The sequence below is a fragment of the Orbicella franksi genome, chromosome 14 (assembly GCF_964199315.1).
Source record: "Orbicella franksi chromosome 14, jaOrbFran1.1, whole genome shotgun sequence".
In the NCBI taxonomy this organism is placed as follows: domain Eukaryota; kingdom Metazoa; phylum Cnidaria; class Anthozoa; order Scleractinia; family Merulinidae; genus Orbicella; species Orbicella franksi.
Window position 1 is genome coordinate 19,446,903 of NC_138158.1, and position 11,420 is coordinate 19,458,322.

General features: G+C 38.6%; 2 protein-coding genes across 3 annotated transcripts; one reads left to right on the top strand and one right to left on the bottom strand.

Moving 5' to 3' along the window:
• The first annotated feature begins 2,072 nt into the window (after positions 1-2,072).
• On the top strand, positions 2,073-3,465 carry LOC145467854 (tachykinin-like peptides receptor 86C). The gene has a single exon (XM_081451462.1). It carries the CDS (start codon positions 2,287-2,289, stop codon positions 3,202-3,204), a length of 918 nt encoding a protein of 305 aa, XP_081307588.1. The 5' UTR covers positions 2,073-2,286; the 3' UTR covers positions 3,205-3,465.
• Positions 3,466-3,475: 10 nt separating this feature from the next.
• LOC145467853 (coiled-coil domain-containing protein 130 homolog) lies at positions 3,476-11,379 on the bottom strand. 2 transcript variants are annotated; one of them, XM_081451461.1, is made up of 9 exons: positions 11,113-11,379; positions 10,963-11,016; positions 10,788-10,867; positions 9,437-9,492; positions 7,947-8,065; positions 6,980-7,064; positions 6,385-6,494; positions 5,856-6,054; positions 3,476-5,206 (listed from the first exon to the last, which is right to left on the bottom strand). In XM_081451461.1, the coding sequence occupies exons 1-9, from the start codon at positions 11,170-11,172 to the stop codon at positions 4,605-4,607; spliced, it is 1,365 nt and encodes a 454-aa protein (XP_081307587.1). In that variant the 5' UTR covers positions 11,173-11,379; the 3' UTR covers positions 3,476-4,604. The 2 variants fall into 2 exon arrangements, with proteins under 2 accessions (XP_081307587.1, XP_081307586.1); XM_081451460.1 differs by lacking the exons at positions 9,437-9,492; positions 10,788-10,867; positions 10,963-11,016; positions 11,113-11,379 and having other exon boundaries at positions 7,947-9,409.
• Positions 11,380-11,420: the final 41 nt, after the last annotated feature.

Here is an 11,420-nt window from a genome sequence, read left to right on the forward strand (position 1 = left end):
ATGGAATAGAACCTCGATATGACAAACCTCGATATAACGAATTCTTCGATATAACGAACATAATCCGGAAGCCCAACCGTAAAATCTACCTCGATATAACGAACTACAGCGTTTCCTTGTTTACATAGACAATTTTCTGTATAACCTCTATGTTGCAACATCAGGATTTTTAAATCGCTACTCTGAAAGTGTCGCTCTTTTGTAAACAAAAGCTGCGCGTCTGCTCAAAAGTGAAAGTAAGTGACACTGAAATCCACCATGCTTAATGAATTGCATCTCAAAACGCGGCACCTCTGGGTGCATTGAATTGCGTGACAGAAGTCACCTGTGTTACAAATCAATCATTAACTATGACCTCGATATAACAAACATTTCAATATTTAAATAGTTCAATATTTTTTTCGTAAAAGCGTTTACCACAACAAAACCTCTGTATAGTACCAAACTTGTACCGGAACATGCTAAAAGGATCGAGACAAAGGAACGGCACCTTTATTTACAAAACTGAGAGTTTTTACTCGAGGTTTCCGGAGTTTTTGACTAAATGGAAAGCACCCCATCGCATGATAGGCAAAGGGAAAAATCAACCTGGGTCCTCATTAATTTGTCGGTTGACTATAAACTTTAAGCTAATTTGATGCATGATATTTGGAGCCGCAGCTTTGCGATTCAGCTTATTAATAGATAACTTTAAAGCAGACTCACACGATTCAGTTTATTAATAGATACAACTAAGCAACTTTGCCAAAAAACAGCAGTAAATAGACAAATGTGCTTTTTAATTATCCCTCAGTTAGCCCACAGGGCTTTCCAACAACCAATCAGCTTCGATTATTTAGTTCATTATAGTCAACTTGAGAGCAGTCTCACATATTTCACACACACACACAAAAAGAAAAAAAATGTGAATTCACACTTTTACGGACTATTAATCCCACCAATTTCACGAAATTTCACGAGTCAAAATAACACATGGAACAACTATTAAGATTCTGTATCAAAACACTAATACTCTAACAGAGCGTGCGCGCTGGTCCTACCTAATTCCTATTGAGACATCATGGTAAAAATCTCTATTTACGCTAAAGTTTCGGCATAGTGAACCTCACTCTGAACAATCCAAACCCCACTTCGAGCCTTTGACTATTGTCAAGCCAAAATGTTTACTAAAACTTGAGTATTTTGACTCTTTTTGTCTACATTTTCATTGCGTATTTTGATTCTGTTTGCCTACATTTTCATTAATTCGAAGGGGCGAATTTTTCATCGATAATTTTAGAAACCAGATGAAGCGCTTTCGTTTAACTGTCGCTCAACTGATCGTGGCGAGTTTTCTTTTTTTAGACCAGGGAATAGGATCCTTTCAGTTTCCTTCACCGCGCATTGTGAGAACTTTGTAGTCAATCACATATCAATAAAACATGTTTTAGCGCCCGAGTTGTTGTCGCTCTGCTGTAAAAGATTGGTTCACGCTTTTAGCTGTGCGTATATCGAGTTATGGATGCACTTGGGAAGTTTGGAGAGCACTCAAGCCACCTCAAGCAGATAGAGTTGCTCTCGGCTGCGCCTCGAGCAATTCTGCTTCTCTCGCGCTCTCCAAACTTCCTGCGTGCATCCATAACTCGATATACGCACGCTAAGCAGAACCAATTCTTTATTTGATGTGGAAAATAAATGCCATTTACAATATTCATTGTTTTTATAAATACATAGACCAGCCTTTTCTTATTCAATATTCACATTTATCATTCTTCGAGCAATATTTCATTTTGAGAAAAAGGATAAATTAATTATTTCAAGTTTCCCTCGATCCGCCAGTACTGAAACAAAAAAACACAACACAAAGTTCATGACAGCTATAAATAACTTTCAGTTATTTCAGTTGATATCAAGTCTAGTTTCATTATTTAAACACCTGAAAACAGCCTCATTCAAAAAGTGAAATTTGCGAAGTGTGAGGTTTCTATCAGCTTAAGTTTCATTGTGGACAATATAACTCAATCACCACGATGACACACAAGTATTTTTCACTATAATGCAAATGACATGAATCATTAAATCTCCAGGTTTTTAGCTCCTCTTTGCAATTGGTCGCCCACGCAAAATGTAATTTCCTAAGTGTACAATATTATAAAAAGGATTTTTCTTGCTTAATTTTTTTTTAAGACAAACGGGAAATGCAATTTAACTAACTGTGAGACAACTTTCTCAAGATCGACGTAATCATCAAGCGACTCTCGTGTAACAAACTGTACTCAGTAGAAAGTAACTGGACTGCGCACAGAGATGTCAACAAACGCCGTAATTGCCTTCGAAGTAGTGACGCCTCTTATTCTACTCGCGGGGATAACAGGAAACTTTATCGTTTGCTCTCTTATTATCTCAAACAAGAAACTAAGAACCCCATTTAATTATCTTCTCCTCAATTTAGCTGTCTCTGACTTGTGTTGCTCGGTCCTTGGAACTTTGTTCTTCGCTGGCCAAATCAGAAATCATTATCTCAGCGACGGCAATTTCACGCGGCCAAAAGTTGAAGGAGTCATCTGCAAAGTAACAACAGTAATTATAGATTTAACCACCAAGAACTGCGTTCTGACTTTAGCAGCAATTTCAACAGACAGGTTTTATGCCATTGTTCACCCCTGGCGGCACAGAACAGCGCCCGTCAAGCGAAATATTCGCATTTTTCTCGCAGCAATCTGGATCGTGGCCTTGATCGCGGCTTTGCCAATGATGTTACTAATGGCAAAAACACCGAATACATTCGATGGAACTTCGGTGGCACTTTGTCTAGCATTTCTCATAAACGACAACGGTTTCAAAGTCGTTGCTTTTGTAGATCTAATAGCTGCTTACATTATACCAATGGGAATAATTTTACGAACTTCTTTGGCAATCATGAGACATCTTTGGTGCCATTGTTTCCAGCGACAATCGAAGGAGACAAGTCAGATGTTGTTGAAATCCCGCAAACGGATCACAAGAATCGTTTTCAGCGTGATTATTGCCTTCAACGTTTTCTGGTTGCCCTGGGCAATTCTTCAAGGGTCGCTGTTAATCGGTGCAATTCAAGAAATCGGCGACAACACGTTTGTGGTCATGTTTATTTTGGTCTTAGCCAGCGCTAGTGTGAATCCAATTCTATACTCGCTTCAAAGTCGGTTGTTTCGAAATGGGGTGAAAAGAATGTTCCGTTGTGAATGAAGCTAGAAAGGACCAGTATCGAAAAGAAGTAGAATTTCTTCTATGCGCGTAGTTGCTAAGGATATTTCTTTCATGATAAATCTGTGTAATTCAAATAAAGAATCATTTTCAGATCTGAATTCGATTCAGACGTTTTAATCAAGGTTAAGTTCTGAGCGATGGAGAGGTTAAATTGAAGAACATGGATATAAAATGTAGACGAAATTTTAAGTAATTGCTTCTCTGAAGACAATTGCCACAGCAAAAAACAAGTAATAAATACAGTCCGAAAATATGCCAGAAATAAACTGGATCCAATTTTAAGAATAAGTATACCAATTCAAAACCTAATATTATTTAAAAGGGTTTCCCAGGACAAAGACGTTGGCTTCTTTCATTGAAAATTTGCAAAATCTGACAGTCCCTCCAAAAGATCAAGAACCGGGTTTGAAAGATAAATTCAGTTCTTTTTCTCGACTTGCTCCCTATAGCTGCCTAGAGCTAAACTAATCTTTAGTGCGGAAATGCAAATCAGACGCTTTTTCAATCGCTTTAAGTGTAAATTTAGAATTTTATCTCCACCACCCAATACCGTTTCTTTCATTGTACACTCTTGCCGGATTTAGATAACTATATTGACTTAGCAGTGATCAGATTTCCAGCAAAAGAACTTAAAAATTCACTGATGTCATTAATATCAGTGATCAAACTTTCGTCGACGGCAGGCGGTAAACATTAACAAATGTCGCCATTTCAGTCTTGCCCTGGTACAAGATTTTCAGCCTGTCACTTCTCCAATTGAAACCCTTGCATCTAAGGTTGGATTTTTTAAGCTTTAATAACAAGTGTTGCTTTTCAAACTTGAGGAATTAAAAATCCCATAGTTGGAGAAGCAAGAGAACATTTAATTGATCGACTCAATTTTTTTGGTCCCTGCTGTTGTTTTTGTGGGGAGTAGGGACGGGGGTGGAGGCGCTGGGGGGGGGGGGTGTTATCGAAATTTTACGCTCTGTAGGTGGTCATGTTTATACAATGCCTTTTTTTTTTGGATAAAAAGTCCGTGTTGTCCTGAAAGGAAAGGATTCTTTCGTAATTACAGTTAAAATTGGTGTGGAAAACCCAAGAGGAAAAGTTCGTAGGAATTTCAGTCAGTTCAGTTAATTTCGTCCAATTCCTAGTGTCCCGTGCCTCTTTTGTACTACCTGTTCTAATTTGGCGCTGATCTAACAAACTGTTGCAAAGGGCTCCTGAAACTTTGTGCAGGGGAATTAAAGAACAGGAAAACAAAGATTATTTGCAGGCAATGCTCACTTGATTTATTCTTAAGTATACAAGGAAGGCTGTGCGAGCAAGTGGTTCAGACATGAGGCAAAACACTCCACTGGCTATTTGTCAAAGCCTCCATCTTTGTGTCGTCTGCTTCATGTAAGATCGTCTGAAGCATCACTGGAGTCGGCGTAATCACAACACACCAAAGAAGTGACGGAAGAATTCGTATTCAGTGTTAAATTATTTGACATTTCTATCCCAGACTTGTGATTTTCCTTCGCATCTGAAATTGAAATACTACTTGAGATGCGCTCTCCTTGGTTTGAAAGGCGATCCTCGGTTTCGTCACGTGTTTCAGTTTGTGACGTCATTTCCAGGTCAGGCCCTTCACAATTTTCTAGGTCAGAACCACCACTCTTATCCAGTCCACTATGCGAGTCGAGCACAGTGGAAACCCTTGTTTGACTCAAGTTCACATCACCTGTTAGGGCGCCCCCCTCATCTGAAGGCCCTTTATCTGGGCAGATGTCCGAGTCCTTGTTTTCTCTGGACCTATTCGTAAGAACCTTGATACCGAGCTTAGCCAGGTTGCTGTTCGTTTTGGGAGGCGATATGAAATGGCTGAACTGCATTTGTTTTCTCTTTCCAAGAAGTTCTTTCACTTTCTGTCTTTTTACATCGGATTTTCCTTTTGAATCAAACAGGGGCCTACTGTTGACTTCAGAGCGACGTTTCCGACGATGCGCATCAAAACCTGAAAGAAAAAAAGAAAAAAAATACTCAACTATCTAGGAAGCCGTTCCTTCGGCATGCCGCGCAATCTTCCCTTGTAAGATAACGTGACGCGCCTATCAGTAGCCGAAGATATTTTGAGTGTTATTCTTTCTTTATTCTCTTCTCCACCTTTTAACGACAAGGCAGAGGAGAGAGAGCCAGGGAACGAGGTTGAGTATTCACGAGTGCCGTGAAAAGCGTGACGTCATCGTGACGGGTTGCAACAAACGCGGACTCATTTCATCCTTGGCAACCGAATATTTCGAACGAAAAACGTTGTTCCGTTCCATGACTGTGGGCAACAAGGTTTTTCACGTATGTTGTACTTCAGTTCACTGAGTTGATGGTCCACTCTCCAAACCATACGGCTTAAAATGTTATTAGCAAGATACCGATGGAACAGCACGACAGACAGGGAAAAAGAACTTTCTGCTATTCTCCTTTCTTAATGTCACACATCTCTTTTAATTTCAGTTCTGAGAATTTGGTAGTAGATCAAGACAATATCTCTTAGGTGATGATTTTCTTAATTCTCATCACCTGCTTGCTTGGAAATTGTAGAGAGAATTTAGTGGTTGGTCACACTGGGGAACTAGTAGTATTAGCATGCATCAAAGACTCCAACCCACCTTGTCCGTGATATCTGATTTTCTTGGCCAGCTCAATGTCTTCTTGTTTTTCTGGTACAAGAGCGACATCTAATGCCCCTCTCTCTTTCAACTCGTCATCTTTTGCTGCTTGAACTTTTAACTCCTGTTTTTCCTCTCGAAATCTCTTTCTGAGCAGCTGATTGGCTGCATAATCGTCACTCCATATGGACTGAACTTCCTAAAGAAATTATCGAGTACATGTGGCTAGTTATTGCTGAATAATAGGCATGCAAGACGTACACAGAACTATAGAGCCGTAGATCACAATGTAACAACTAAATTTGACTACCAGCTGCTGTTTGAGACAGGAGCCTGCACCCCTCGCCCACCAAACTTGAGCGAGCAATGAGACTGGATACAAGAGAGCAGCACAGAGTGAACCTATGCAACAACCACCAGAGACATAAGTCATACGTGTTTGAGAATCAAATCTTTCCACACCTTTAACTTTCAGGCAATAGTTCACGTACCAGCGTACTAATTATATCACCAAGAAAGGTGCTAGTACCTTCAGCTGCTCTAGGGTGGGTAAGGCCTCCTTTGATTTCTGTTTGTCTTCAACCCCATGTTCCAATTTGAACATTGCATCAACAGCCATCTTCTTGACATCTTCCTTGTCTGACAAAGTAGAATTATAAAGAAAAGGAACAAAAACTAGCACAAGACATTACGATGGTAAACCCAAGAAGGCTCCTCTGATAGTAGGACCTTACTTGTAAATAAAACAAGTTTTGTTACCCAATGAATTACAAAATCCAAACCCTTGACTTTTCATTTTACCTGGAGCCTGGTTATGGACAAGGAGATCTTGAACCTAGAGATATACTACTAACAGCTCCAGCTGATGTGTAATAACAGTTTCATAATAAGTTACTGCCTAGGCAGTAAGAAAAAACTATGATAAGTTTACAACAAGCAAGGGCAGCCACTATCCCCCTTTTCTTCTAAGATAGATAAATCTCATTCTATGAGAGACAAAGCTGAGGCTTCTTCCAAACTGAAACATTGTATATCTTCTTAAGAAAGTGTTCTCATGGACTTAACTCATTCGACTTTAGTTAACACATCTACCTATTAAATAATTTTTATTACACCTAAGGTACCTGTTAAAGCAATAGCTTCTGTTGCCGACTGTTCCCATCTCTCTTCCTTTCTTCTTGCACCATTTACAATGACATAATCACAATTCTACCACAAAAACAACAAAGGCATGGTTTACAAGATTTATATTCCCTACAGATCTGTCCAGCCAGACTGCCTTGCCAAATCAAAAGGAAAACAGAATTCTAACGAGTTATAAGTCAGAATTAGAATAGTCCTTTTTATAAGAATAGTCCAAATTTACATACAGGCAGAAGTTCTTATTAAAATAATAGTCTATGTTATTACTGTTTACAGTCAAACCAAGTGAAGCGTACCCCTCAAGATTACAATTGAAATGAATTGATTATCTGAATATTGAACCCGCTATTCATTTCAAGAATGCAATAATGAATTGATTATTGGAAAATTGAACCCACTAGTCGTTCTAAGAATATGGCTAATGGGTTTAATGTTAAAAAAATCAATTCAATATTGATTTTTGAAATGACTGGCAAGTTCAATATTCAAATAATCAATTCATTATTGCATTCTTGAAACGATTAGCGGGTTTAATATTCAAATAATCAATTCATTAATGTAATCCTCAGGGGTATCCTTCACTTGGTTTGACTGCAATATTTAGTAATTTACATTATTACTGGTCCAAAACTTTGTCCTATTTACAAGTAGTGAATAATTATAGCTATAGTTAATCAATATATAATTAATTTTGTTAGGTTCAGTTTGTATTATTACTATAGTTAATATAAACTTCTTTCACACGCTATATTTCCATATTACAGGGCCGTGCCCTAGAAGCACCCGGGTGCAACAAGTGACTAGCTTTTTCCTTGGGCAACTGAATTTTTCAAATAAGCTTAAGTGCTGGGCATCCAGGATTTCATGGTTAGGAACCTTTGAGTTCCTTGCAATTTTTCTTAGACAACCGCCTTGTATTGCTTTGTAATACATGTATTATTTACCTACCTTAGGGTCAGTTTCAATCTCAAAGTGATTGTCGCAGAGATGACACTTCATCCGAAATCTATAAATGGGTGTTGTGTAGTAATTACCGACTTTCTTCTTCTCTGCATTGTAGCGTACACCTTTGAAAGAAATGAAATTATCTTTTGAATGAGTATTCATGTTTCTGCTGCCACAGTAATTGGTTTGATGACTCGAAAATGTAAAACAAAAAAGGGTAAAAGAGAGATTAAGAAAAAATGATAGGCTTCCACACAGTTTGGGTTTGTCATGTAACGGTAACGACGATTTTTCTCTCTGACAAGCTAAGCCATAAAGAAAAAGCCACTGTTTGCTTAAGGTTTGTGTATCAATTACATGTAAATTTGTATTATACATGCATAGTCAGGACGTGCAGTGCAATTCTAACTCTTTATTAACCGAGAGTGAGGTCTTTTCTGAAAAATTCCAAACCAAGACCTTGCGGTATTTACCAAGCAGTAAAATACAGCAAGGCCAAGGTGTGGGATTTTCCAGTAAAGATTGAGCACTCAAGATTAACAAGTTGTTTATTATGTCAGGCCTTCTGATATTTTGCACGGCTGTGGAGCTGCAAATTTCAAGTAAATCCGCGAAATCTCGCGAAATTCACAAAAACAGGCGAAATACCACAAAATTCACGAGAAATCATACCAAGTACATGTTGGTACAACATATTTGAAACTTATCTTGGCTGTTGGGGGCTGTTAACTTGCCGTAAACTTGCAAATTTGTAGTGAAACTTCCTCACTGCAACGAGTAAACAAAACCCAAAACCTACCAGGTAGGGCACTCACTGTGGCCATGAAGTAAAAATCTTTCCCATTGGCGCATTTCTTGAGTGCATTGTTGTTTTAAAAAAGAGCAAATGATGATCTCTGCTAAAAAGAACCTCGTGGTCAAACAAATATAAACACGTACAATGGTCCAAATGAGTTGCTCAAATTTTCCTCCAAAATCACCGGTTTTACAAAGGCAACACTTATTAGTAGTCAGTATTTCTGTTGCTGTTATTATTGCATAGGTTAACATGCATCATTTTCCGAGATAAAGGCAAAATTTCCGTCTCTTTTCGTTAAAAAAAATGTTTGCCAAATCAGTGTAATACTGATCAATTTTCAGAAAATTCCAGCGAAATTGGCTGTTTTCACTGATCATTTTTCACCAAAATTTGCCTCAAAAATTTCCGTGAATTTCTCACGAAATCAACTGACTTTTTCCATGCATTTGTCTCTGAAAATCCCATGAAATTTGTTTTTTTCCCGTGACCTATCAGAAGCCCTGTTATATGGCTTTTTGCTTTGTCTTTGCAGGCCCATAATTGGCTCATGGGCATTACGAGAGAATAATGCCCTAGAGTTAGCCAATCAGAGTGCACGTTATGACGGCTACAAACACAAGCCATATAATACTAAGGAAAAACCTGCAAGAGAATAATCTTTCTTACTTTCAAGGCTTTTCTGTTATAGACATACCCATTCCAATATGATTTCCACATCCACCACACCATATATTATATGGCATCTCAAACCTATTATGAACAGTATCAATAAAATAACATTGCTAGCAAGCCATGCTATCCAGCACAGAATATGTGTACATCATAATCAAATGATGGAAGTCTCATACCATGAGTAAAGTTGACTATGATTTCCAAGAGAAATTTAATTTCATTGGCAATATTATTGAACAATAATTACTGATTCATTAACAGTAGCATACATCATCAAGTTATGAACTAGCAGACAGTTTGAAAGGCTTTCGAGGAGCTAGGTTTGCTCTCAGCGGCACGTCTAGCCTGTGAACAGGCTTCAGGTGAAAGTGTCTGACTGCAGCTGAAAGGTCCTAGAAGGAACTAGCTGATCAGAGTGAAGTGATTGATGGAGGAATGGGGTAGAGGTGGAGGTTGGGGCATTGGACCTCCTCTCTCTTCTATCCTCTATCTTCCCGCATCCTTAACTAGAGAGCCTGTTCAGAGACTACTGCACTTCAAGCAACTTTTACATTTCTTTAATGCTCTCCAAACTTCCTGCATGCATTATAACTTGATGATGTATGCTAGTGCAGTCTCAGAAAAATAATGTCCATATCCACCCCATGAAATAAGAGTCAAAATCACCATACTGTTTATATGGTTATGATAGCAATCCTCCATTTTGTACTGCAAGGGGAGAGGAGATGATGGTAAAAGGTTATGTCTGTATATGAGCCAAGTGGCCCATCAGGCCAGAGCTTATCCCGGTTTCTGTAACATGAAGCGACTATGAGTGTTTCTACCACCACCGCCCACCACATCCCCTCTGGATGGGATACTAGTCCACACAGGGTCACCACCAGCATTAAGTTCATCGGTACCCATTTATACATCTGGGTGGAGAGAGGCAATGTGAGAGTAAAGTGAAGAACACAACACAATGACCCTGGCCAGGGTTCAAACCCAGACGGCTCGATAACCATGAAGCCACCATGCCTCCACAGGGTCCCAGGGGAGGGGAGATGGGGGTATGAATATTTCTGGAGTAATACAGTGGTTGCATTATCTAAATTGGACAATAATTACAATTTTGTTGTGAGTGGTGATTTCAAATATAATTTTTTCACTTTAACGATCTACTGTATGTCATGTAAACAGTCAATTACAGCTGGCAATTCATCCTCTGTTCAAGAGATGTCTCAGATTCAAGCAAAGTACAGTTTGGGACGGGTTTATAACAGTGTACACAACTACAACCATTCGATTACCACAGTACCTACTGTGTCCCAGCAAGGAATGGAAAACCTACAGAATATTAGAAAATAAATAATTAAGCTTAACTGTCTTGTTACCTGATGATAAGAATTCCTTGACCAAGTTTCCTTGCTCTTTCACGCAGCGGGTGCTGTCCATGATATCTGTCAAGAGATCCCTGCGCAAATACAAGTATTTAACAGTTTAATAAGCCTATAGTCTGTTGAATCAGGGAAAAAAAGACTTGAAATTGGACGGCATTTTACAACAGACCTGTTCTGGGGTCCAATCGGGTGGATAATATTTATTGACAGCCTTTCTCTCTCCCTAAAAATACATAAATAAGACTTTTTACAATTAATCAAAATTTAGAACGAGATTCTATGCAGAAAAACTCTAATTTATAAAGCAAAGATCTCTAACCATCTTGGTGTTTACGATGGACGGATGGACGACGATGTCAACACTTACGAGTCCGCACATGAAAATACTGCTGACAGCGGATGCTTTGGTGCGATCAAGGTTGTTCAAATATGGGGATTGATACTGTACTGAAACTTTGAAATTAAAGTATCTTTTTTTGTAAGAAGATAGTTTCCCAGGACACCTTTACACATTCTAAATAAACTGAGAAAATATGTGGTGAAGAAATCAGTTCTTAATAGATCCGTTTCATTTTCTTTACTTTTCAGCCAATTTCAGGTTTTTTCTTCTCTGAAGCCATTTCAGTT

Excerpts from the sequence above, each read along its gene's own strand:
- LOC145467854 (XM_081451462.1), top strand. The coding sequence starts at position 2,287 with ATGTCAACAAACGCCGTAATTGCCTTCGAAGTAGTGACGCCTCTTATT.
- LOC145467853 (XM_081451460.1), bottom strand. The coding sequence starts at position 8,321 with ATGTATAATACAAATTTACATGTAATTGATACACAAACCTTAAGCAAA. Across the intron at positions 7,065-7,946 it reads AGATTGAAACTGACCCTAAG|AATTGTGATTATGTCATTGT; the intron begins GTAGGTAAATAA and ends TTTTTGTGGTAG. Across the intron at positions 6,055-6,384 it reads CCACCCTAGAGCAGCTGAAG|GAAGTTCAGTCCATATGGAG; the intron begins GTACTAGCACCT and ends TAATTTCTTTAG.